The 27,896-nt window shown below is 38.8% G+C and overlaps 1 protein-coding gene across 1 annotated transcript in view; it reads left to right on the top strand.

The window, feature by feature from the left end:
* The window catches only part of DEUP1 (deuterosome assembly protein 1), a 158,174-nt gene that overhangs the window by 86,163 nt on the left and 44,115 nt on the right, over window positions 1-27,896 (top strand). The window contains exons 8-11 of the mRNA XM_036743965.1: window positions 13,940-14,085; window positions 18,097-18,202; window positions 21,744-21,941; window positions 23,493-23,579. Coding sequence (XP_036599860.1) covers window positions 13,940-14,085; window positions 18,097-18,202; window positions 21,744-21,941; window positions 23,493-23,579 — 537 coding nt within the window. The remainder of the gene's footprint in view (window positions 1-13,939; window positions 14,086-18,096; window positions 18,203-21,743; window positions 21,942-23,492; window positions 23,580-27,896) is intronic.

The raw sequence follows: 27,896 nt of genomic DNA, 5'->3' as shown, positions 1-27,896 counted from the left end.
TAAGGAAGAAAGAGAAGCCAGGAGGCAAAGATGAGAAGGGAAAGCATGTTGGGCATGGAGAGCAGCCAGAGATGGAGTGTCTTGTTTGTGGAACAGTCAGGAGGCCAGTGTCATTGGATCAAAGAATATAGGAGGGTGGTGCAAGGTGTAAGAAAGCTACAACGGTACTGGGGCGTGGGGGTTATGTTAGGAAGGGCTTTGAACGTGAAGCAGAGAATTTTGTATTTGATCCTGGAGGTGATAGGGAGCCACTGGACCTTATTGGGGGCAGCTGGGTAACGTAGCGGACAGAGCACCAGACCTGGAGTCAGGAACTTTCATCTTCCTGAGTTCAAATGTGACCTCAGACACTTTATTAGCTGTGTGACCCTGGGCAAGTCACTTAACCCTGTTTGCCTCAGTTTCCTCATCTATAAAAAATGAGCTGGAGAAAGAAATGGCAAAACACCCCAGTATCTTTGCCAAGAAAACCCCAAAAGAGGTCATGAAGAGTCAGACACAACTGAAAAAAATTACAACAAAGACAGTTTATTGAGTATGGGGGTGACAGGGTTGGATTTAAACTTTGGCAGATGAATGGAGAATGAACTGGAGTGGGTAGAAACATAACAGGCAGACTCACAAACAGACTAGGCATGAGAAGATGAGGGCCTGCACCAGGGGAGTGGCATATCAGAGTAAAAAAGATGCAAGAGATGTTGCTAAGGGTGAAATTGACAGGCCTTGGCAACAGATGGGATATTGGAGGGGGGTTAAGACATAGAGAGGATTCAGGTCAAGGTCATGAGCCTGGGGTCCTGGGAGGATGACAGTGCCCTTGACAGCAATTAGAAAGTTTAGAAGGGAGGAAGGTGAACTAGAAAGGATTGTTTTTCCATAGAGATTCTGAGAGTATAACAGAACCAGGGAGGAACGTTAATGACTTGCATTGAGGCACAAGCACATGCTGGTGGGATTCTCTATGTGGCTCAAGAAGGGTGCTCTGGTTAGATTTCCTAAGGATCATACTCCCAGAGTCTAGCCCTTGGGTCTGACCTCCTAGACAGAGGATGATGAGGATTCCTTAAGCATCCTGATCCCACAATCTAGCCACCTAGCCAGAGAGGGGAGATGTATTGGGCAATATCATTTTGGAGGATTTCAGTTGTTGTCGAGTTATTTTTCAGTCATCACAAGTAAACCTAAGTTTGAGGGTTTGGGGATCCGGCTTTCTATTCAGATAATGGGAATTTCCTGAGCCATGTGTACCTCAGAGAGATAAGAGGATTACTCATATTGCTCCCAGAGCTGAAGGAACAGCAAGAGACTTGAGCCATGACATGGAGAACCAAGGGAGCTGGACTTTGCATTCTCCTGTTACAGTGAATTATTCAGATGGAGTGGCTTTAGTGGGAAGGGAGGTTCCGCATCTAGTCACATCAAGTGTATTTCTGGAATGGCAAATCCAAACTCTCAGAATGATACCATACGGCTAAATGTCTGTGTGGATCATCTTGGGGATAGAGGATAAAAAGAGGGGAAGAGGGACTCATGAAATGTTAGAGTGCTGCTTGCCTTACGGCCCCAAATGTATTTGCCTTCTGGAGAAGCCCTGGTCCCAAAATGATGCTGAGTATGAGGGACTTTAGGACTCTTTGGAAAAGGGGGACCTACCAGAAAAAGAGGAAAGTTGTATTGGTTGTTGTTTATGCGTTATTGTGAGGACTTCATGTGCTTTTTGCTTTTATTTATGAAGTCCTATGAGTATTTTGCATTTTTCACATCATCTGTGAGGTAAAATAAAGACTGTCCTGTACCCAATAAATACATCAACTACCTTGAGTGTTCTTACAGCATCTGGAGAGCTTTTACCTATACCATTTATATTCAGAGATTCCCACTTATATAAAGCGTAGGGGGAGACATAATGAACCAATGATTAGAAGATGACAGAAAAATCATGTAGAGTAAATGAGGGAAGTAATAAATGAGGCTGAGTAAATAAGGTCAAAGATTGCTCTGGAATATAGTGTCACTAGTTGGAGATCAAGAAGCAAGGAGACTGAGGCCAGTCAATCAAGTTTCATTGTACAATGAAAAGAGTACTTACTTAGAGTCAGAGAACCCGAGCTCCAATCTCAGCTCTGCTTCTTACTGTCTTTGTGACCTTGGTCAAATCATTTAACCCCCTTGGGTCTTTATTTCATCCTCTATAAAATGAAGGTTTTGAGTCCTATACACACATATGCATATACATTATATATGTATGTATATACGTACATACATATATGTATGTGATATCGCCAATGTTCCTTCCTTTTTTAATTCTATGATTCTTTGATGACACTTAATCTGTAAAAGACTTTTGTAAAAGACAAAAGTTTCAAATGCTTTTAACCTCATACCCTTTAACACAATATATATGTTAATTACTATTTCTCAAGACCTTAACTCAAACTTTTCTCTGCATTTTGACAGATTCCATCTACCATTATGCAGTGAGCTGGATCATTTACAAATGGGAATGTTTCTGCACATGTGAATAAATGCTAAGTTAGTTGTTAGTAAATCTAACAGAAATAGAAATGACAGCTAGGAAATCTCTCAGTTAGTCTGAAGAGGGCCCATGATGGAGGTGAATTTTGAACAGCATTTTTTTTGGAAGGAAGGGACGTGACTTGGGAAGAAAGGAAAGGGCACCTTCCTCTGGGGAAGATATGTTTAGTGGCTAGGAAAAAAATAGTGAAATTGTGTGATATGGTCAATAAGAATTTTAACTTGATTAGAATGGAAAAAAATAAAGTTGAAAAGATAAAAATTCTTATCTAATGGTATACTAACCGATACTAAATGGGTACTTAAAAGGTGTGAAAAGATTATATCCCAAGAAAATTACTTGTTGTCAATAGGAAGTTCTGGTTGGTACTGAAGGCTTGAAAGACTGCTGTGAAGGTTGTTGGAGTTAACAAAGCTATATGAGACTTGTTGGCATGGAGATTTACCTAGGAGTAGAAATGAAGAATAAAAAAGAGTTATTTGTGACTTTTAAATAGTAATCTTTCATTATAAAAAAGATATGTAATAGTATGAGTAATGATATCCAAATAAGGGAAGGATTTCCTGGAAGATAACACTTTTTTAATATAGTTTCTATCACTCAAAGGGTTGAAATAATTTTCTTTGTATGTAAACCAGTAAGTTTTACTTTATTCTTAACAATATGGCTGATAAAACATTCTGAGGGCTGTAATTCAGTGTCTTCTTTTTCTCTTCAAATTATATTCTACTAGTTTTCTGGTCACTCATGGTCATAGATTAGAGCTAGAAGGGCCCTGGGAGACTGTTAGCCTCAATCATGCCCCTCCTTTTACAGAGTTCAGGTGTTCTCATTCTAAATTCGGGGCCTTTTCTGCTGCACCATGCTTTGGTGGATGTAACCTCCTTGAAGGGAGGCACAGTTTCATCTTTGCTTTTGTATGCCTATCACCTTATACTTACTATTAGTTTAATAAATGTTTGTTGCTTTGGACTGAATTGAATATGGCAGCCAAAATAGCCAGTGGGCTGCCCTTTGAATCCAAACTTCACAGAACAAATCCCCTTAATAAAAGGGTTTGTTTTGTAAACTTGGACTCAGCCAAAAGGCCACACTTGAGGACCTAGAAGGCCACATGTGGCCTCGAGGCCCCAGGTTCCCCACCCCTGTCTAAGGATTAGGTAGCTGGCTAAGCATAACCTGGACCGGAGTAGTTAAATATTGCTTTTCCTACTGCCAACATAATTATGGGGAAAGTGAGCAAAGGTTCTACACTGAAGATCATACTGTGCCCCAGTATCAGGTGTACCAGAATGTATTCAATGTCAATGAGAAGGAAGTAGTAACACCACATTCCCTGGATTCTGGATTTCATTTGGGCAAAGATCTGATCTTTCCCTTCAAATCAAATCTCTTTCCTAGCAGGGCCCAAGAAGGAAGCACTCTTGGAAATCCTGCAGAAAAAAAAAAAGCTGCAAAGCGGGTTCTTCTGTTCTTTTACTTCCTTTGCTTTGGCTCCTGTTCAGTTGGGGTAGGCTGTGGAGGGGAAATGGGAGCTCAAGTTCTGCTGTGACTTCTTAGGCCTTCAATACAATGAACACATAGGATCAGTCTTTCCACCTCTTAACTCCATCCTCCTGGATCAGTCACATAAGCTGATCCTATAAACTGAAATACAACTGCAAAAGGCCTATAGCTTTTTTGGATTTGGGAGAGAGATGAATAGAAGATGGCTGTTCACGTTGGGATTGGAATGTAGGACCATACCATTTAGACTGGGATGCCTCTGCAAATTTTTAGCTCTTCGTGACCTCAGCTATTCAGAATCCATTGGATGGGGAGGCAAGAAGAGGTTAAGGAAGTAGGAGTGGTGGGAGTGTGTTCTTATATGCTTTGGTCAAAACATTCTCTAGCATCTGAACCAGAGTTACCTGTTTACATAAATTTGAGCATAAGGAACTAGAATGTCATGATTGAGAACAGAGGATTAGTATGAATGGAATTGTGAAAGATAAAGGAAGCATGTGAGTAGAGGTAAGTCCAGGGCTACAAGAAATCAGCCATAATTTTTGGAAATTACTGGCTACTACTGCCATTTTATCTGTTGATTTTCAGCCCTAACAATGCACCTCACAAATCTTTGGCAGTCAAGACTTTTTTGTTGGACTCTTGCCCTTGAAAAGGCTTTTAAAGAATAAAAAAGTAGTTCACCATGGCCCCAGGAATAACAAACCCAGGCCCACAAAAGTGCTTTGTTGGTGAAACAGATTCCACAGTAGGAGCTATCCCCTCCCAAGTCGACCCCTCTGCCAAAGTATTTCCCAGAAATTATCTGCAGCCAAAGAACTCAATATCATTTGTTGTGGGGTAAATGCAGCTAGACATGAAGACACATTTACAACTTGGTGCTGTGACTTGGAAGGAGCCAAGCACTCCATAGTTGTCTAGGCCTATCATAAAAACCGTGAGCACCTTCAATGTACTAAAAAATTCAACTAGGCACTTTCCTTCAACTGGTTCATTTTCTCTATACTAGACATTCCAGATCACCACCATAGACAGCAAGCAAATGCCTTGTTATGGAAGGCAGAACACCCACCACCACCCTTATCCTCCCACAAGCCCCCTATCCAAACAATATCACATACAGATAATTCTTTAGTCATCAAGCTGGTCTGATAGAAACAAGCAGAGGACCCTTATTCTCAGGCCCAGCTGTCTACTATCCAAGAGGAGTCATTGTCGGAATGGGAATGACATTCAGGGGACTGTTTTGCCTGTGATCAAAGACATATAATCCACTTGAGGGGGCTTAATAAGCTGTCCCGAGGTTACCATGACAGTAGGGCTATGGGGCACACAGTTATTCATGACCCTCCACACTATCACATGGTAATTCTCAGAGCCCTATCTCAGGCATGTCAGCTGGTTCATTCTTGTTTAATGAGGAAACTACCCAGGGTATTACACATATGTCCCTGAGAGGCAGTAATGATGGAATTTTTCACTAAGCTGCTGCCTTCTCCAGGACATGATTCCATTTTGATGGTGGTTGGAAACCCTCATGAAAATGGTTCATTTAATTGAGTTCCCCCAAAGTACCTAAGAAATTTCAGCTTTTTCTCAAGGAAATTTTACACCTGCTTGGCATCCTCTGCCATGTCTGGTTATCCTGTGACTCCCACACGGCTTGATTGTTTTCATCCGCTGTTCCCCAGCATCCAGGTTAAGTTTTATCTCTTCACAACCTATCCCTACTCCCCAGCCACCATTTACTCCAAACCAGTAGCCACTTAGAAAAGACCAACAAATGGGACCACTAGAGCAATATCTCACCTAACATGGCTCATTGCAGTCTTGGATCTGGAACTTGGAAGACCTGTGCTCAAATCCCAGTTGTGTAGCTTACAATCTGTGTAACCCTGGACAAATCATATGACCTCTCTGGGCCTCTCATCATCTCTAAGTGGAGGGTGCTGGATTTGATGGCCTTTGAGGTGCCTTCATGTACTGGATCAATGATGTAAAACTCAAATACAAAGATCCCAGCTGGCTGCACATTGATTTAGAAAAATGATTAACAATACATTTTATCATACTTTTATCTATGATGTTAAACATTTCCCAATTACTTTTTAATCTGGTTGCTGGTTACACTTGGGAGTCCTGCCTTTGACAATTCCGTTCCAGGGAAGGGAAATGGAAGAGAAAGGAATAATCATTTATACAGGGCCTTTTATGTGTCAGGGGCAGCTAGATAGCTCAGAAGATAGCATGCTGGGCCTGGAGTCAGGAAGACTCATCTCTCTAAGTTCAAATCTGGCCTCAGACACTCCCTACCTGTGTGACCCTGGGCAAGTCATTTAAATTTGTCTACCTCAGTTTCCTCATCTGTAAAGTGAGTTGGAGAAGGAAATGGCAAACCACTCCAGTATCTTTGCCAAGAAAACCCCAAATGGCGTCACAAAGAATAGGACACAACTGAACAACATTGTGTTCCAGGCACTGTGCTGAGCGATTTTTACAGATATTATCTTTTTGATCCTCACAACAACCCTGGAAGATTGGTGCTATTATTACAATTGGGGAAACTGAGGCAAACGAAGGTTAAGTGACCAGGGTCATACAGCCAGTAACTGTCGGGGGTTGGATTTGAACTCAGGTCTTCCTGACTCCAGGTACAGTGCTCTATCCACTGAGCCACCAGCTGCCTAGAAATCTAGGCTCCTATGATCTTATGATCTCTAACGTTTCTTAAAATTCTGAACCTCTGAGCTTATGAAATGCACATCCAAAATGCCTAAAAATAATCAAGTAGACACCAACAAAATCCCATGGAAAGCTTTGCAAGTAAATTAGATTTGACTGAGTTACAGGGTTCCTGGAATGACTTTCTAGGAAGCGAGTAGCTTGAGCAGTAGAAGAGGTTTGCATTCAGAGAATTATTGGGTTCAGAATCAGAAGGGACTCAGAGAACCTTTAGTCTAACCTTTTAATTTACAGATGAGGCAAAATGAAACTGGAGAACAATACCAGTAGTACATAACTCACAAGCTGTGGCAAGGTACAAATATAATTCTCTGTGTAAAGCAAACAAATTATGTAAAAACTTTAGCAAACTATCTACCATGATATGATGTCAATCATGTAGCCCTTTGAAGGCAGTAAAGTGATGCAGTGCCAGACTCATCTTCATAAATTCAAATCCAGCCTCAGACACTTACTAGCTGTGTGCCCCTGGGCAAGTCACTTAACCCTGTTTGCCACTCCAGTATCTCTGCAAAGAAAAGCCCAAATGGAGTCATAAAGAAATCAGACACAACTGGAACCAGTTGAACAGCGTAGCCCCTTATCAGAAAGGAGGCTGATGGAAAGCACAGTTTGTCCTAGATTTCCGGAAGGCAGGACTGAAAAATGGCAAGAGTTATAATTATTCATTTTTTCTGCCGTAATATACTAAAGACACACATTGAGCTTGCAGTCTACTAAAAGCCGCAGAAGAACTTTGTTTAGTCATCTCTACCCCATCTTGTGATATTTATTTCTAGAACAGAAATATAGAACTTTATATTTAACCCTTTTAAAGTTCGCCTTATTAGATTTGGTCTTATGTTCTACCCTGACTCATATCCAGTGTGTTAGAGATACCTCTCGATTGTGTGTAATCCCCAAATCTGATCAGTGTGACACATTTAGCTTTAAGTTATAGGTAAAAATATTAAACAGGCTGTGCCTAGAGGCACTCCACGAGAGACTTCCTTCCAAGTTGGTATTAAACCATTCTTTGAGTCCAGCTATTCAACTAATTGAATCTACTTAACTGTATCATCATCTAATTTACGTCTGTTATCTTATCTGTGATGATCAAATGGGAAATTGCATGATAGATTTTATCATATGCTTTGCTTAAGCCTAGGTAAATAATACTGAGAGCATACATTGTAGGTCTAATAACTGTAAAAAAAAAAAAAAAGAAAGAAAAGAAAAGAAAAGAAAAAGAAGGTTAGTCTGGCAAGCTCTCTTCTTTTTCTTTTTTTTTTGGAGGGGGGAAGGCAGGGCAATTGGGGTTAAGTGACTTGCCCAAGGTCACAAATCTTTGCTAGTAAGGTGTGTCAAGTGTTTGAGGCCGGATTTGAACTCAGGTCCTCCTGACTCCAGGGCCGGTGCTCTATTTGCTGTGCCACCTAGCTGCCCCAAGCTTCTTTGTAAAAAAAAATATTTATTTATTTATTTTAGTTCTCAACACTCACTTCTATAAGATTTTAGTTCTAAATTTTCTCCCCCTCCCTTTGCTACCCCCTCCCAGACACGTGGCAAGCCTTCTTCTTGATGAAGCCATACTAACCCTTCACTAGACACTACTTAAAACCATTCTTTTCATAGTGCGTTCTTTAATTTTGAAAGGAATCGAAGTCAAGCTCAGTCCCCTATAATGTTCAGAATCGATCTTTTTCTGATTCTGAGATACCGCCCCCATCCTTCGTGATCTTTCCCGCAACACTGACAGTAGTTCTCAAGTCATGTTGGCCACCTCTTCCAGCACCAGCACGTTGTTCACCAGGACCTAGTGACTTGAGCTCATCTAGGTAAGTTAATTACTCTCTTATGAGCACCAGGCTTACCTTCATATCAAATCCCTATTATATGGTTTTGGGGTTTTTTTTTTGTCTTCCTAGATTGAGTAGCAACATAGTATTTTAGTGGATAGTGAGCTGGCCTTGGAGCCAAAAACACTGCTACCAAGTCCTACTTCTGACATATACTGACTGTGAGGCCCTGGGCAAGTTCTCAGTGGTCTCTAAAATAGGGCCATGGCCTGCCTTCCATGGGGCTAGGCTAATTGTGGGGCTTATCTTTAACCAAAACATACTTATTCTAAGCCTCTCACACTCCTCTCCTCCACCTCCTTCCAAACTTCCTAATTTCCCTCATTCTATACTAGAAGTGGCTCCCTCAGGGCAATTATGGAGAGGAAAGTGACCTAACCCCTCCCTGGACCCTCACAGCTGCAGCCATACAGGTGTAATTGAAAATTTTCCCCTACACCAATCCCCCAGATCACCTTGGGCTTTGGCAGATACATCCTGGAGAATAAATAGGCTCTGGCTCCCAGGAAATGACTAGTGAGTAAGAATCTCACCTCATGTATTTTCATTTGGGGTAGGACAGAGTGAATCATTCAGGATAATCAGGCATGGATGGGCTGCAATATGCGTCACCAACTCTATTACATTCTCTTTTCCCCCAAACTCATTCATCTCCCAAACTTTCCTATTTCTATCAAGGTCACCACCATCCTGCCAGTCACCCAGATTGTCATCTTTGGCATAATCTCAATACCATGTTCTGTTCCTCATTCACACCCTGCATATCTAATCATTTGCTATCTTCACAACATACTGTATCCATATTGTCTTCATCATTTACATGGCCAACACCCAACTTCAGGCGCTCACCATTTCTCAACTGGTGTTTTAATAACTATCTGATTGTTCTCCTTGCCTTCAGTCTCTCTCCTCCAGTCTGGATCAGGTCCTTCAACGCTAAATCTATCACACTTTACACCACACCATGCTGAACTATTTACATGATCATGTTCCATCTTTATATTTAACTTCGGTTAACTTGCTTTCATTTTTTTGGTAAATTTTTCATTGATCAGTGAGTTGGTCAGTGAGTTTCTTGTGAATCCACATTGGTCTTTTATAGATATCTCTCCTCCTCCTTCCCCTTGTAATTGTTTTTCTATGCAAGGAGGTAAATTTGACCTGACACGTCACTGAGACTTGGTAGGATGAAATGAATGACTCAAATATAGCTCTGGAAGAGTAGAAAAGAATAGGTAAAAGGGGAGATAAGTACAGTAGTTTTTTTATCTTGAGAAGAGACATTCATATGAAGAAACCCAAGAACCAAAGCAAGGAAGCAGGTACATGAAAATCACAGCAGACCAAACAGAAGTGATTCTGTCAGAGTATTTACAAACCATATGGAGAGAAGAAAATAGAAGAGTTCTGGAATTAATCCTTTCAAATGCAACAAGTACTTATTAAGTGCCTGCTATGTGCAAGGTGTTGCACTAGGTGCTGGAACTAAAAAAAAAAAAAAGCAGCCCTGTCCTCAAGGAGTTTACATTTTAGTGGATAACAAACCAGCTCACAAGTTCGGGTTGTGATATGGTGGTGACAATGGAGAGCATGATATGGTGGTGATGGGCAACTTCAGTTATTCAGACATCTGTTGGGAGATCTGTCTGCCTAAATTAGGGCAGCTAGTAATTACTAGATGTACGTGATTGACAATCATTTCATTCACAGCTCCCGTTTCCCATTCCTCTTATAAATGAAATAAGGAGGGAAGCTTCGTCCAAATGATGGGATATTTTGAAGGAAGTGATCACGACGCCTTAGAATTTCTGATAAAAAAAACTATCAGGTGCACAAGGCCTTCATCTAAGTCTCTAATATGCTTGGGTGTGGCCCCTAACTCGCCTCTCTGTCAATGAGTCAATCATTCATCCCTCACTTTCACTATATTACCAGTCATGTTAATACGACATAAGATCATATCAGTTTTCTTGGTTGCTATGTCATAATTTAATTCATCCTCAGGTCTTTTTCACACAGACTATTATTCAGCCTGAATCTTCACTACTGTTTGTTTCTTTTAATCCAAGTATAAAACTTTACAAGTGTCCCTATTAAAGTGCTTCTAACTAGATTTGGTTCATCAGTCTAACCTCTTTAGAGCTTTTTGGATCTTAATTTTGTCATCCGGTATCTCCCCTAACTATGTGCCATTCACTATATGAGGCCATCCATGTTTTCAACCAATCTATCAATAAACTTTGGAACCCCAAAGGACAAAGGACAGATCCTGGGGTACTCCACTATAATCTACCTCCTTGTTAATGATGTTATTAGCATCATCACTGATATTAATGTAGTCCTTTAAAATTTACAAAGCACTTTATATACATTATCTTATTTGAATCCCACAACAACCCTCAGTACTTTCTTAGACATTTCTCCTACTTAGACATTTCTCCTACTCTGACTGAACTTTCTTCCCTTTTCAATCTTGACTACATAAAGTTAGTCAGTTTAACTGCACACTCTCCTGTGTTCTCAAATCCTTCACTCTCTTGTTCTATATCTCCTTATCCCTTGCCAAACTTCAGCCTTAAATTCCTCCCAGTGTCCCCTTCTTCTTTTATGCTGTCGAATGGATCCAGAACTCACACAACAGTGATTAATAGATACATTACGAATTCATGTTCTCCAACTTCAACTGAGCTCCCACTGAAGCAAGGCAGTTCTTTTAGTCTTCCCTAATTGATTCTCTAACTCACTCCCGACAGAAGCTATTCCAAATATTCCCCCACTTTTGTTCTTCAGCTTTTCCCTATATATTCTACTCCCTTTCTTCTGCCTTCAAAATGCCCTCATCTTGCTCAACCTTAAAAAATCTCAACTATACCTTACCATCCCCTCTATCATCCCATATCTTTGCTTCCTTTATCAAATACCTAGAAGTTTTCTATACTTGCTGCCTCTACAGACTTCTCCCACTCTTCAAATCTTTGCTTCTGACTTCATCACTAAAATGCAGTCACTCTTCAAAGTTCCTAATGATCTCTGAATTATGAAATCTGATGCTTTTTCCCCCTCAGTACTTATTCTTCTCAAACAACTACTGCATTTGACACCTTTGACCACTCTCTTGGATTCTCTCTCCTCTTTTGAGAGAGTGACACCATATGTGACACCATACTTTCCATACTTTCCTCCTAGAAGTCAAACCACAGCTTCTCAGTTTCCTTAGCTGACTTATTATCTATGTCATGCGCCCTAACCATGGTAGTTTCCCAAGGCTTTGTCCTTGACAATCTTTTATGTATATCCTTCCTCTTTGTGACCACATGAGATCCCATCGGTTTAATGATTGTTTCTATGCCAATGTCTCACAGATCTATATATCCAGCCCTAGTCTCTCCCCTGCACTTCAGTTCTATTTCACCACTTACCTATTAGGAATTTCAAACCAGATGTCTTGGAGACATCTCAAACTTAGAGTGTCTGAAAAAAAAGAACTCATTTTTTCCTACCAGTACCAACCTTCTTTCAAACTTTTCTATTTCTGTTGAAAACATGCCCATTCTTTTGGTGCTCTAGGTTCATAACTGTGTCATCATCCTTAACTCCTCACTCTGATGTCAACTCACAAATTTTATTAGTTGTGATATCTTGCCGTTTCTATAAATAAGGGATCTCACATCTGATCCCTTCTCTCTAATCACACAGGCATCACTTTAGTTTGGGCCTCCATTTCCTCCTGCCTAGATTATTGTAGTAGCTTCCTATTTGGTCTTCTCACCCCAAGTATTTCTCTACTCCAGCCCCAATACACAGCTGCAAAAGTTATTTTCTTCAAGCACAAATCTGATCACGTCACTCCCCTAGTCAATCAACTTCAGTGGCTTCCTAGTGCCTCTAAATACAAAATGCTCTCGTTTGGTTTTTGAAGCCCCTCATCATCTGGTCTATAACTATCTTTCTGGCCTCATTCTATAGTAATTATCTTCATATGCTTTTTGATCTAGCCAAACTGGCTTTCTCTCTGTTCCTTACATGTGCCACTCCCTCTCCCCTATCTCTGCCTCTGCATAGGCTATCCCTCATGCCAGGAACGATTTAATTCCTCACCTCTGCCTCACAAAATCCTCTTCCTTAAATATGCAGTCAAAGTATTATCTTCTGCATGAGACCAAACTGCTAATGTTCTTCCTCTCTAACTACTTGTATTAGGCTTTTTATATTCTTTTTTAAACATATCTATCTATCTATCTATCTCTGTGTGTGTGTGTGTGTGTGTGTGTGTGTGTGTGTGTGTGCTGTATCCTCTGTTAGAAATCCAACCTCCTTGAGAGAAGGAATTGTTTCATTCTTTGTATTCCCAGGCCCTACCACAGTGCCTGGAACATAGCAGGTGCTTAATAAATGCCTATTGATTAATTGATAGATATTACAACTATTATCATCAATTTACAGAAGAGGAAACTGAGGGCCCAAGAAGTGACTTGCTCATAGTCACAAAGCTAATTGGGTCTGGTCATTCAAACAATTCCAAATCCACCTAACTATATTACCCTCCACCTTGAATCTTCCCCATCTTGTCCAAAAGGTTGTCGTAAGAGACTTTGCTAAATGCCTTGCTAAAACCCAGGGACATATTATGTCTATGGTATTTTCCTCATCTACTAGTCTAGTAACCCAGAAAGAAAAAGGAAATAAAGTAAGTCTGGCATGACCTGTTTTTGATGGATCCATAGTGACTCTTATTAACAACTTCCCATTCTACATACTCAGTTCAGTTAAATTTGATTCACCAAACACGTAGTGAGTCCTTTCTCACAGGATACTGTGTTAGATGATGGCAAATGTCTATCATAGCATTTCTTTAAAAGATTATTAACAGAGAGGCCTTAATCTCCCTTATTTCCATTTTAGGTCATAAGCATTTACTGAGAATGGATCAAACGATTTAGTTCTAAATGTTATTATTAAACTAGAAGTTCAGAGACCTGTTTTTTTAGAACCTATTCTGCCATTAAGTTAATGTGTGACTGAGGGAAAATAATTTAAAGGTGCTGGACCTCAATTTTATCATCTTTAACATGGAAGTATTGGCCTATGAGATCTCTAAGGTTCTTTCTAGTTCTAAAGTTCTATGACTTTTATGACTTATGACTTAGAACTTTATTGAAATCGAATGCTATAAACTTTGATTCTTATTTAACAAAAATTCTTAACATTAGTTCATTTTTAAAAAGACTGGTTTATAAAATATAAAATCATTTTAATATATTCCATGAGATCATGAAATCTTAATATTACCATTAAATCATTTTGATTTTCTATTTAGACCATGGAAGCAGGACTTTCAGAGGTGAAAAATGAATTACAGTCACGTGATGATCTCTTGAGAGTTATAGAAATGGAACGACTACAGTTACATAGAGAATTATTAAAAATAAGAGAGTACCAAAACTTTCAAGATAATCAAAAAAGGTATGTTCTATAAATTCAATATTTATTTTTAGAAGGAATCATTAAACTCATAGTATTTACACTTTTCTTTGGGATTTATTTGATGCAAGAATAAAAAGTATCTGTTAATTTTTATGCTTACAGATAATACCATATTATCAGATTTTTAAAAAATATATTTAACAGCTGGTTATTGAATCTTCAGTCTTTATTTTAAAAAATGTTGGATTTAGCCACTAGATATTAGAATAATTTGTGGATACACATTTCATATGTAGTCAGAAGTTATCTCAAAGTCTTATTTCTTTGGGATTTCATGGAAGTTGTAATATAGATTTTTGATTCTGTATGCAAGTTGATTAAATAGTAACAATTTTTAAAAGATTTAATTCCTGCTTTCACATAATTAACAGTTTTCATTTCACAAATGCTTTTTTTAATTTTAGCCTCCATACCCATAGCCTTGTCATGTCACTGAAAGTTTGTTAGGACAGATTCCTTTTCCCTACTTAGAATCATACAATTATGTGGGCATACCAGGTAAGCACAAAGGAATTTGGACTACTGAAGATCACAAAATGTTCATACTTGGGAATAACTAAGCAACTTAACTGCTTGATTTTAACGTTTCCCTGATAGGTTAATTCTCATTAGTGCATATTCTCAGATTGAAAAAGTTAACCCTGGATCAAAGCTATGCTTTTAAGAATCTAACAGTTTCATGGTGAAGTGGTATTTTTACCGAAAGCTCAACATTATATTATAGAGGTAGTAATTATAATATACATACTATGAGAAGGATAGTAAAGGTCAGCCTTATTTATGGCTTTGAAACATGAACCTACTGATAAGCTGCAGCTCCTTGGACAAACCCTGAGCCATCCTCAATGTTAAATGGCAAGAGAGGACCCATAAAAATGATACACTAGAATAACAATCTACCAGTATAGAAGAAATGCCATTTAGTCCTTTCAACAAGTTATATAATTGTAGTTTGTCAGGTGATCAACATGTATTTAATGTCCTATATCTCTAGAACATGGTCCATCCAGTTCGGTATTGTCTCTAACCATGGCATCAAACACATTTTTAAAAGAAGAGCATGACATTGACTTCAAAATGTTAATGATATGCCCCAGACATCGCTAATTTAAAAGTTTTTTAAAAGTCAAAAGTTCATTTCAGACTTACCATTCGTGGAAGAACTTGAGGACATATTGTATTTTCAGCCCTTTAAAACTCTAAAGACTATTTGCTTTTACATATTCAAAATGAACTCTTCATATGAAATAGTAGTATGTGTTTCATTTGAATGTGCTTAGCATGATGCCTGGTGTGTAGCTGGTGCTTAATAAGTGCTTGTTGATTGATTGATAGAAGACTGGGCCTCAAATTTTTGCTCTATTTGTATGACCTTGGGCAAGTCACCATCCTTTTGAGCCTCCATTTTCTTTTTCTTCCTTCCATTCTTTCTTCCTTCCTTCCTTCCTTTCTTTCTTCCTTTCTTTCTCTTTCTCTCTTCCTTTTTATTCCTTCCTTCCTTCTTCCCTTCCTTCCTTCCTTCCTTCCTTCCTTCCTTCCTTCCTTTCTTTAAAAATATTTTTGTTTTATTAAATATTTTTCAATTTCATTAAAATTTTTTTAACTTTTTTTTAAATTTTGAGTTCCAAATTCTCTCCCTCCTTCTTACCCCTCCCCTCCCCCTTGAGAAGGCAAATAACATGATATTAATTATACATGTAGAGTCACGCAAAATACATTTCTATATTAGCCATGTTGTAAAAGAAAACACACAAAAATCCCCAAGAAAAATAAAGTGAAAAAAGTATAATTCAGTCTGCACTTGAGTTCATCTCTCTTTCTGAAGGTAGACAGCATTTTTTTTATCATGGGTCATTTGGAACTGTCTTGATCTGAGTAGCTAAGTCGTTCATGGCTGATCATTGTTACAACATTCCTGTTACTGTGTACAAGGTTTTCCTGATTCTGTTCACTTCATTTTGCTTCAGTTCATATAAGACTTGCCAGGTTTTTCTGAAACCATCCTGCTCATCATTTCTTATAGCAGAATAATATTCCATCACAATCATATGCCACAACTTGTTCAGCCATTCCCCAAATGATGTTCATCCCCTTAATTTCCAATCTTTGCAACCATAAAAAGAGTTGCTATAAGTATTTTGTACATATAGGTCCTTTCCCTTTTCCTTTGATCTCTTTGGGATATGAACATAATAGTGGTATATGCACAGTTGTTCTCCAGAATGGCTAGACCAGTTCACAACTCCACCAACAATGCTTTAGTGTCCCTATTTTCCCACATCCCCTCCAGCATTTGTCATTTTCCATTTCTGTCATGTTAGCCAATTTGATAGGTATGAGGTGGTATCTCAGAATTGTTTTAATTTGCATTTCTTTAACCAATCGTGAGTTAGAGCATTTTTTATGTAATATTGATACCTTTGCTTTCTTCTGAAAACTGCCTGTTCTTATCATTTGACCATTTATCAGTTGGGGAAAGGTTTGTATTCTTATAAATTTGACTCAGTTCTCTATATATTTTGAGAAATGAGGCTTTTATCAGGCAAACTTACTGTAATTTTTTCTCATTTTCATGCTTTCCTACTAATTCTGTTTGTACAAAAACTTTTTAATTTCATGTACTCTAAAACATCTGTTTTACTTCCCATGGTTCTCTTTTTCTCTTGCTTGGTCATAAACTCTTCTCTATATATCTGACAAGTAAATTTTTCCACACTCACCTAATTTGCTTATGATATCACCCTTTATGTCTAAATCATTTGTCCATTTTGACCTTATCTTGGAGATGTTGTTCTGTACCAGGTCCAAGTTTTACAGAACAAATCCTTTTATGAAGGGGATTTGTTCTGTGAAATTTGGATTCAATCAAAGGGCTACACTTGAGGACCTAGAGGGCCACATGTGGTTTTGAGGCTGCAGGTTCCCCACCCTTGGTCTATTCCTTAGTTTCTGCCATGCTGTTTTACAGGTGTCCCACCAGTTTTTGTCAAATGGTACATTCTTTCCCCCAAAGCTTAGATCTTTGTTTTGATCAAATGCTAGATTATTATGGTCATTTACTATTATGTCTCATGTGCCCAGTGTATTCCACTGATCCTCGACTCTATTTCTTAGTCAGTACCAGATTGTTTTGATGATTTTTGTTGTTCAGTCATTTTTCAGTCATGATCAACTCTTCATGACCCCATTTGGGGTTTTCTTGGCAAAGATATTGGAGAGGCTTGCTATTTCCTTCTCCAACTCATTTTATAGATGAGGGAACTGAGGCACACTTGGTTAAGTGACTTGCCCAGGGTCACATAGCTACTAAGTGTCTGAGATCAGATTTAAATTCAGGAAGATGAGGATTCCTGACACTTTGGCCACAAGTTACTTAACCCAGTTTGCCTCAGTTTCCTCATCTGCATAATGAGCTAGAGAAGGAAATGGCAAACCACTCTACCAGTATTTTTGCCAAGAAAACCCCAAATTATGTCATGAAGAGTTGAACACAACTGAACAACAACATTATTTGATGGTTACCACTTTGTAATCTAGTTTGAAATCTAGTACTGCTCAGCTGAGCCTTTAGTGTCCACCAATTGAAGGAATTGAATTAGATCCCTCTAAGGTCTCAGAATCCTATGATCCTACCCTAAAACCTTCCCTTCACATCTCATCCCAATGAAGTATTCAACAATCTACATGTCAATAAGTGAAATGCCTCATTATTGACAGTGAATCCTGATTATAGATTCATAAAAGCACAGCATATATCTAAAAAAAATTATTGTTGAGTGAGGTCTGAATGTTCTGGAACTTGAGTTCCTATCATGTAAATGTTTCCAGAGAACTACTGAATTTACCCTACAACATACAGTTACTAAATACAGTCCTTCAATGCTGTCGCAGATTGTGACCTCCCTGATGTGGGCTGCTATGAAGCAAATATAATTGTAACAGCATATCAAGTTGTTTCACTTTTATTCATTATTTGATTTTAATTTGAAGGCTTGAGCCATCCTATTCACATATCCTGAAAGAAGCAGAAAGAAAAAAGAAAGAGTTATTCTCCTTGACACCTGACCAGGCAAATCAGGAAAAGGACTTGAACAAGGTATGGAAAATAATTAACTGAATTTCTGAAGGTAGGTCAAGATGTCTATCTCCCCTGGATTGAAAGGGAAGAAGCTTATTTTTACTGCTTCCTTTACTTTTCAATATTTCCCCAAATTGTAGCTACGAAGTGTCTGGTTCTGACATTTCTTGGTGTGTCTCTTTCATATGTGCAGAAAAGTAACATAGCACATCTTTAGCAACCCATCCCTCAGCTTTAGAGAGAACACCCATGGACATCCATAGCCCCCTGCATGACCCACAGGACATGGACATAAAAAACTGACCCAGAGATGATGTGCTTCCATTCAAGGGGAAAAGGCATCTCTGTTACCCTTCTGGCAATTATTACCTTTCTTTTAACCTCATGGTACATTGCTCCCTGCCATGTACTCTGAGATCCAGTGGAAGATCCCTCTCTCAGGCAGTTCCTCATCCAGAAATCTGGCTCCATTTCCCTCCACACCTGTGCTTCAGAATTGCTGTCTTGCTTTGGGATATAGCTTAAGCCCCACCTCCTAATAATTGAAAGCCTTTCCAGATCCTCTCAGTTGCTAAGGCCTGACTACCTTGTATATATTAGATTTATGTTACTTTTGTATATATTTGTACTAGAGCATATTGTCTTACCATTACTCCTCCCCACCCCGCCCCACCCCCAATAAACTCAGGGTGAGTAGGGATTGTTTTCCTCTTTGTACTCATATTCCCCATACCCAGGAGAGTGCCTGGCACATAGCACATTCTTGATAAATGCTTGAGTGATTGATTGATTGCTAAAAAGAGGAATGGGCTTCTATCTATGGAATCTCTGACCTTTGGTACTAAGACTCAGGCATGACATGGCATGTTTTATGATTTCAACTGGCATTGTTAAAAATTAATGGAAAAAACATAGAGTACCTTTGATTTAGCACTAGTATCATAACTAGGCCTCCAATGAAGTCCCCGTTCTAGGCAACTTCATTGATTTCTTGAAGGCTATGCCATTAGAGCACAAGTTCTCCCCGGCCCATTACATGTTGTTTCTCTCCCTCCCTATCTACCCTCCCTCCCCCCATTGAAAAGGCAAGCAATTTGATGTAGATTAACATGTATAGTCATTCAAAACACATTTCCATGTAAGTCGTTCTGTGAAAGAAAAAACAGAAAAAGTCCAAGAAAAATAAAGTAAAAGTATACTTCAATCTGGAGCACAAGTTCTGGCAGTTTCTACCACACTTTGGCCATCAACTGGGTAGATGGTGTGTCTCTTATCAGAAAACCAGCCTCTTCAAAGGCAGAAAGGCACATCATCAGGGGGCTGTAGGATGATGACTTTCTTGGTTGCTGTGACTCTTAAATACTAAGAGAGGGGCTGCACTCTGCGTTGTGGGCCTTTCCACACCTCTCATTTGTAAAGTGACAGTCTTGTACTAACCTCTTAATCCTATGGCTTAGGTCGCCAAGCCCTATTGCATCCCATGGTACAAAAACAAACAAACAAAAACTGGTAAATATTAATACTGAGCTATTGGTAGGGATCTATGAAGATGATGAGGGAAATGTTGCAAGACCAGAGGCAGGCAAATTGTCCCAATTCTTGAAACTAAAGGACTATGGGCTTGACTTGACAGACTCTCAGTTTGCTTGATTTGATTTGATTTTACTTTTTAGGATATGGGTTTGACTAGACGACTTCTGAGATTCCCTACAATCCAAGATTCTATGATTCTTTGACCTCCTAAATGGTATCTTTTATACCATTTTTGGGCAAAAGTCATAGTTGGTGATACACCACTACCCATTTCCATCAACCATATATGTCTCCATTGCCCCTTGTGTCATATACAGTTTGTAGGTAACCAAGATTAAGTGACTTGCCCAGGGTCACACAGCTAGTACATGTCTGAGGTCGAATTTGAATTCAGGTCCTCCTAACTCCAGGGCTGGTTCTCTATCCACTGTGCCACCCAGCAGCCCCCATATACCATTTTGATTCCTTAAAAAGTTGAATGTCAACAAATTTACTGATCTTTTAAAATATGGCAGAATTACATTTTTTAAAAATAAATACTGTTGATAAACCATAAAACGTCATATGGTAAAGGTGAACTAAGCAAATTCAGGTATGGTTAACCTGATTCTTACTTTCATAGAATTAAGTAGGAAAATAAAACTTGGAATAATATAAGATTCTACTGATACGGCACTATTTGTTATTGACGCAAAGATTATGAGGTCCAAATCCCTTTATAGTGTCTTGGAGAATACTAGAAAATGCAGTGGTAGGCAGGAAAGGTAACAAATGAGTTGTATAAAAATAGCTCTATCTTCCATGAAGTAACTAATAGTGAATTTGTATTCTCTCATAGCTAAACCAATAAAAAGCTTTCTATGCTGTGTTTTATTTCTAATCTCAATTCTCAAAATACAACTGCTATAAGTTATTTCAGTCTGAAATGAGCATTTTCAATGAGGTCTAAAGTCATTTGGAACTCAAGTATATTAATCTTATTTAGAAAGCAATTTGCAGTAGAGGAGGTTACTTCAAGATCCCCATGTTATGAGAATAATATAAGTAGTATGGCACTTTTTATAATAGTGCATTCCATTTCATAGCTTAAGCATTTAATTTAAAAAACAAATGTACTAAGGTAAATCCAATAAAATTTAATATTTTTTACTAGTGAGGTTAGATAGTAAATATTAGTCCTTTACCTTCTCCGCTTCCGTTTTATATCTTGGATGAACAGCAAGAAATGACCATGGGAAAGCTTTTTATTCTTTTCTGAGTCTTACTGATTGTTTTTTCATGTATACTATCTACTGGGGAGAGGTGTCATTGCCCTTCATAAGCCCAAAGAGAGTAATGAAGTTTAATTAATTGATTTTTTTCCAGTTTCACCACCTTTACCACTTAGCTTCTTTTTATGGGACCTCTCCCTTCATAAAAACGAGACAATATTTTTAAAGCATTTAACACAATGCCTGACACTACAAGCTTAATAAATGCTTGTTTTCTCTTTCCTCCTTCCCCCATCCCCATTTCCCAGAAGTAAAAAGCCTTCTTTTAGCCTCTTCACTCTCTCTCTTATTCTCATTGTAGTTGGGATTTTCTGGGGTTGGACCACTTACAGACAAAGGTAATGTTGGTCCAGTGACTTGGACTATATAATCCAATAGTGCAAAAGCATAGTATTGGTGAATCTCTATAGAAGGGAAAAGAGATGGACCAATGGCTGGACTGCGAGGAGCCCCAGGCCTTGTGTAAAAAGACTATGGGCATACAATATGCAGGCTAAATGGGGTAGGGGCTTATTAGGGTCAGGAGGAAAGTTAGTTTAGAATGAAAAATCTTTGTGCAGGGGATCAACGCTTAGATAATTGAGAGTTGAGTGTATTATAGCTTATAAATTAATCTTTAAATGAAGGTAATTCTAAATTAAGTACTTTAACATATTTTTAAATTGTTTATTAGAATGTGGACATGAAAATCAATGTAATGCATTTAGTAACAAATGCGGCACATTGTATTCTTTTCTTGAACACATCTGCTGCAGATAAGAGCCAATCTTTATCAGGAAGAACAGTCCCCCAGCTCTGAGCAGGAAAGAATGAGGAGTGAAATCTCTGACCTGACAGAAGAGCTTCATCAGAAGGAGATCACTATAGCAACTGTCATGAAGAAAGCTGCTCTTCTGGAAAGACAGTTAAAAATGGAGTTAGAGATAAAAGAGAAAATGTTAGCAAAACAACAGGTATGCAAAATTGTAGGGTCTCTCTAGGTCATTCTCCTCCATCATAAATATTAGAATTCATTAACTAATAAAGACATTTAATTTTATACTACTAATTCTAATAGTGCCACCATCATATGAAAGCTTTGTGAAATAATGCCAGATGCAGTCAAAAAAGATCTTGGAACATAAAAAACACAAAGTACCAGTACAAAACAATTGAATCAAATCCACTAATATGAAATACTTTTCCTTTTTCACCTCCCATAGCTAACTGTGTTAAAAGATTTGCTGAGTTTAATTTCTCTATCCACTTTTTTATTAAAACTTAGAACTTTTAAAATAATCCAATTAATCATTAGATTTTTCTTAAGTTATTTCCCCCCTTCTCCTGCTTCCACACTCTTGTGGAGTGTTTTTTGTTTTGTTTTGTATTGCTAAAAATATTTTAAATGTGAAATTTAGTTAAGATTTATTAAATGCCCAATGGATATACAGCATGATGCTCTAGGAAACCAGACATCTTTAAGATTCACTATTAATATTACACAATGAATTATTAATATTATAGTAGATAACTACTAAATGTTATTATATTGAAATCCTTTCAATCCCTTCTCCACCTTTCATTTTGGAGGTCCATAATGAAAGCTCAGCTTTTTCTACCTGTTTCCTCAAATTCAACAGCTTAAGGATCACCCTACTATAATTGTCAGTGTGAGCAAATTGGGAAAATAGGATGCAGTCCAAAGAAGAAATTGAGATCCTAAGAAGGGTTGTATTACTAATAGCATAGTCAATTATCCTCAAGAGTACCATTCTTTATAAACACAATTAGAACATATTACTGGCTTTGATATAGATTTTAGTGAAGCAATCCAATGCCATGGAAAGCAATACAGAAAATGATATCATTGTGACATTATGTAAAGAAAAAATAGATTTAAGAGAAATCCAGTAGGTAAATAGAATAGTCATTGTCCTAAAGTAGGGCTTATGAAAGAAAATTCAAATTAAGGAACAAAATTCTAAAGGAAAGCAAGAAGGAAATAATCACAAAAAGGTCAGAAGAACAGAAATTTAAAATTTTTTATGGTAAGATTTTGCTAGAAGTTGGTGAGGAACTTTGAAGTTAGGAATAGTGTAGTTGGTTCAAGGGACAAAAAGAGCATGAAGGTGAGATGACTTTATTAGGTCACAGGATTAAAGTAGGAAGAAACCTTAGAAGATATTTAGGCCAGCATTCTCATTTCACACCTGAGAGGGAGAATGACTAGCCTTGTGTCACATGGGTAATAAGAGATTTGGACCTATGTCCACTGATTCCAAATCCATTGTCTTTTCCACTATATCACCGTGCTTTTCCATGATTTGCATACATCAGAAAAGAAAGGTAAGATATAGAAAGTTTAGCCTAGAAGAGTAATGGAGAAGATTCTTATAAACATTTGGTTTTCATTATAGAATTAATCAGGAAAAAGAGGGTAAGGTGGGAGCCAGTGAAATTCTAAAAGTAGGGCATAGGGAAAATATAACAAGAGAACCCTAATAGGTATATTCATCTTGTTTCAGTTGTCAGATATGAGATATAAAGCTGTCAGATCTGAAAATACACATCTGAAAGGAATGATGGGAGATTTGGAGACTGGAAGATACCTGGTAATTTATTAAATGTGCTATACTCATGGCAGTTTTCATTATAATTATGTGGATCTGCCTTAAAGAGTTATAAGTTATCAGAAGGGGTGATTAAGGATGCAAATAGTCTGGCACATTTGGGTCTTAATCCCTATTGAGCTCACTTTCCTTCTATGTGCTGGAAGACTCATGTTTTCTAGTCAAGGAGAAGAAAGAAATCTTCCTTGCCTCCATCTTCCTCACAAGACTGGGCTTATTTCTGGCCCAAGAGTAGAATTGACAGAGCTCTGAGTAGTAGCCTTTAAGATTTCTACAGCAAAGACATCAGCTTAGGATTCTTCATTTCATTTATTGCTGCTTACTAAGGTTCTTGTTGATCTTGAAACCCAATAAAGAAAGTCTCTTTATGGCATAAAAGTGGGAAATTTTCATTTGCGATATTTTATAGTATTCAGTATTACCTAATAAGTAACAACTGATTGTTAATTAATACTCTTAAGACCCACCTAAGATGTGTACCAGAAATATACATCCACTTGGGAAATGCACGCTATCATCACAACAACAACCAGTCTTAAACTGGCTTCTGAAAACTTGCCCCCTTTGACTTCCATGACACTCCGCTTTAGCAGGACTCCTCCACTGTTCTCCAATTATTCTTTTGTCTCCTTTTTTTGGCTTCCTCTTCCTTCTGCTCCATGAGTGTTCCACTAAGACTCACTATTTTATAGGGTTGTTATGAGTAACAAATGAGATCATATATATGACACAGCATTTTGTGACTGTAAAGCAGTACATTTACATATAGTAAATGTCAAGTAGTATCATTAAGGTTTAATTCTTGGGTCTCTGCTTATCTTGTTCTTTACTTGCTTCCTCAGAGAACAGAGATCCAGGCAGGGTTTCATTGATCGATCACCCCTCTGTGGATGACTCCAGAGTCTATGCTTCCAATATTTACCTTGCACTTAAATTCCAAATTCACATCTCCAGCTTGTCAATGGGATATTGCCATTGGAAGTCCATTGCCACATTATAACATAGTCTTAGAGGAACTAATTTTCTTCCCAACCTAAACCAGCTGGAAAGAGCACTGGACTCAGAGTCAAGAGGCCTGGGATCTAACTGTATGGTCTTGGGACAGTCACTTAACTTTTCTGGATGCCAGTTTCCTATTTTATAAAAGAGAGATCATTGTATCTGCCCTCCATAACTATTATGATTGTTATAAGAATCAAATGAAGTAATGTGTGGGAAGGTGCTTTGCAAACAATAAAACACTATACAGATGCAAGATAGTATTAAATTTGTGCTCTCCTCTCCATGCTGCTACCAACCTACTTCAGACCTTTATTGTTTACAGATGGATTACCAGAAGAGCTCCCTACCCGGTTTTCTTTGTTTATAATCTCTTTCCCTCTTGAGCCTTTCTTATATTTACCTATAAGGCTAATCTTTCTTAAAAAATATGGCATGGAGAGGAAGGGGCGGAGCCAAGATGGCAGCTGGTAAGCAGGAACTAGTGTGAGCTCCGTACCGAGTCCCTCCAAAAACCTATAAAAAATGGCTCTGAACCAATTCTAGAACGGCAGAACCCACAAAACAGCAGAAGGAAGCAGGGCTCCAGCCCAGGACAGCCTGGATGGTCTCTGGGTGAGGTCTATCCCACACGGAGCTGGGAGCTGGGAACGGAGTGGAGCAGAACCCAGCCTGAACAGCGTGGACCATCCAGACCAGAAGCCAGGCGGAGGGGGCCCTAGCGCCCTGAATCAGTGAGCTGCGGCAGTTACCAGACTGCTTAACCCACAAACACCAAAGACTGCGGAGAAGGTTAGTGGGAAAAGCTGCGGGAGTAGAAGGAGTTCGCGGTTTGGCTTCCAGCCCCGGGGGCAGCGGAGGTGGGGCAGCTACAGCTGTTGTTACTTCCGGCTCCAGGCCCACCTGGTGGGAGGAATTAAGTGGCGGATCAGAGCAGGAGTGCACAGCCTGCTGAAGATCTAAGCCCAGTCTGGGTTGGGGGTTGGGGAAGGAGCAGTGCTGGTGTGGCAGAGCTAGCACCTCCCCGCCAAACGTGGAACATAGAACTCTGTAGTCTACAAGCAGTCATACCCCACTGAAAAACTCAAAGGTCAAGTTAGTTGGCTGGGAATATGGCCAGGCAGCAAAAACGCACCGAGATTCAGTCTCAGACTTTGGATTCTTTCTTTGGTGACAAAGAAGACCAAAACATACAGCCTAAAGAAGTCAACAAAGTGCAAGAGCCTACACCAACAGCCTCCAAGAAAAACATGAACTGGTCCCAGGCCATGGAAGAGCTCAAAAAGGATTTGGAAAAGCAAATTAGAGAAGTAGAGGAAAAATTGGGAAGAGAAATGAGAAGGATGCGAGAAAACCATGAAAAACAAGTCAATGACTTGCTAAAGGAGACCCAAAAAATACCGAAAAATACACTGAAGAAAACAACACCTTAAAAAACAGACCAACTCAAATGGCAAAAGAGCTCCAAAAAGCCAATGAGGAGAAGAATGCCTTGAAAGGCAGAATTAGCCAAATGGAAAAGGAGGTCCAAAAGACCACTGAAGAAAATACTACTTTAAAAATTAGATTGGAGCAAATGGAAGCTAGTGATTTTATGAGAAATCAAGATATTATAAAACAGAACCAAAGGAATGAAAAAATGGAAGATAATGTGAAATATCTCATTGGAAAAACCACTGACCTGGAAAATAGATCCAGGAGAGATAATTTAAAAATTATTGGACTACCTGAAAGCCATGATCAAAAAACAAGCCTAGATATCATCTTTCAAGAAATTATCAAGGAGAACTGCCCTGATATTCTAGAGCCACAGGGCAAAATAGGAATTGAAAGAATCCATCGATCGCCTCCTCAAATAGATCCCCAAAAGAAATCTCCCAGGAATATTGTCACCAAATTCCAGAGCTCCCAGATCAAGGAGAAAATACTGCAAGCAGCCAGAAAGAAACAATTTGAGTATTGTGGAAACCCAATCAGAATAACCCAAGATCTGGCAGCCTCTACATTAAGAGATCGAAGGGCTTGGAACACAATATTCCAGAGGTCAATGGAGCTAGGATTAAAACCTAGCAAAACTGAGTATCATGCTCCAAGGCAAAATATGGACTTTCAATAAAATAGAGGACTTTCAAGCTTTCTCAGTGAAAAGACCAGAACTGAATAGAAAATTTGACTTTCAAACACAAGAATCAAGAGAAGCATGAAAAGGTAATCAAGAAAAAGAACAAGAAAAAGAAATTGCAAGGGACTTACTAAAGGTGAACTGTTCTGTTGACATTCCTACATGGAAAGATAATGTGTATGATTCATGAGACCTCAGTATTAGGGTAGCTGAAGGGAATATGCATACATATATGTTTATGTATCTATATGGGTGAATGTGTATGTTTGTATATATCTATGTGTGTATGTATATATATGTATATATATGTATATATATACATATATATGTAGAGAGAGAGAGAGAGAGAGAAAGAGAGAGGGAGAGAGGGAGAGAGCGGACACAGGGTGAGTTGAAGATGAAGGGAAGATATCTAAAAGAAATAAAATCAAATTAAGGGATGAGAGTGGAACATACTGAGAGAGGGAGATAAGGAGAGATAGAATGGGATGGATTATCTCCCATAAAGGTGGCAAGAGGAAGCAGTTCTGTGGGAGGAGGGAAGAGGGCGGATGAGGGGGGAATGAGTGAACATTGCTCTCATCAGATTTGGCCTAAGGAGGGAATACCATACATACCCAATTGGGAATCTTACCCCACAGGAAAGAAGAGGGAAGAAGATAAAAAAAAATGGGGGGGATGATGGAAGGGAGGGCAGATGGGGGTGGAGGTAGTCAAAAACAAACACTTTGGAAAGGGAACAGGGTAAAGGGAGAAAATTCAATAAAGGGGGATGGGTTGGGAAGGAGCAAAATATAGTTAGTCTTTCATAACATGAGTATTGTGGAAGGGTTATACATAATGATACACATGTGGCCTATGTTGAATTGCTTGACTTCTTAGGGACAGTGGGTGGGAAGGGAAGAGGGGAGAGAATTTGGAACTCAAAGTTTTAAAAACAGATGTTCAAAAACAAACAAAAATGTTTTTGCATGCAACAAGAAAATAAGATACACAGGCAATGGGGCATAAAAATTTATCTTGCCCTACAAGAAAGGAAGAGAAAAGGGGATGGGAGGGGAGTGGGGTAACAGAGGGGAGCTCTGACTGGGGAACAGGGCAACCAGAATATACGCCATCTTGGAGTGGGGGGGAGGGTAGAAATGGGGAGAAAATTTGTAATCCAAACTCTTGTGAAA

Source organism: Trichosurus vulpecula, chromosome 2 (genome assembly GCF_011100635.1).
Source record: "Trichosurus vulpecula isolate mTriVul1 chromosome 2, mTriVul1.pri, whole genome shotgun sequence".
Taxonomy (NCBI): Eukaryota; Metazoa; Chordata; class Mammalia; order Diprotodontia; family Phalangeridae; genus Trichosurus; species Trichosurus vulpecula.
Note: the sequence above shows the minus strand (reverse complement) of the source record. Positions and strands in the feature narration are given on the sequence as shown.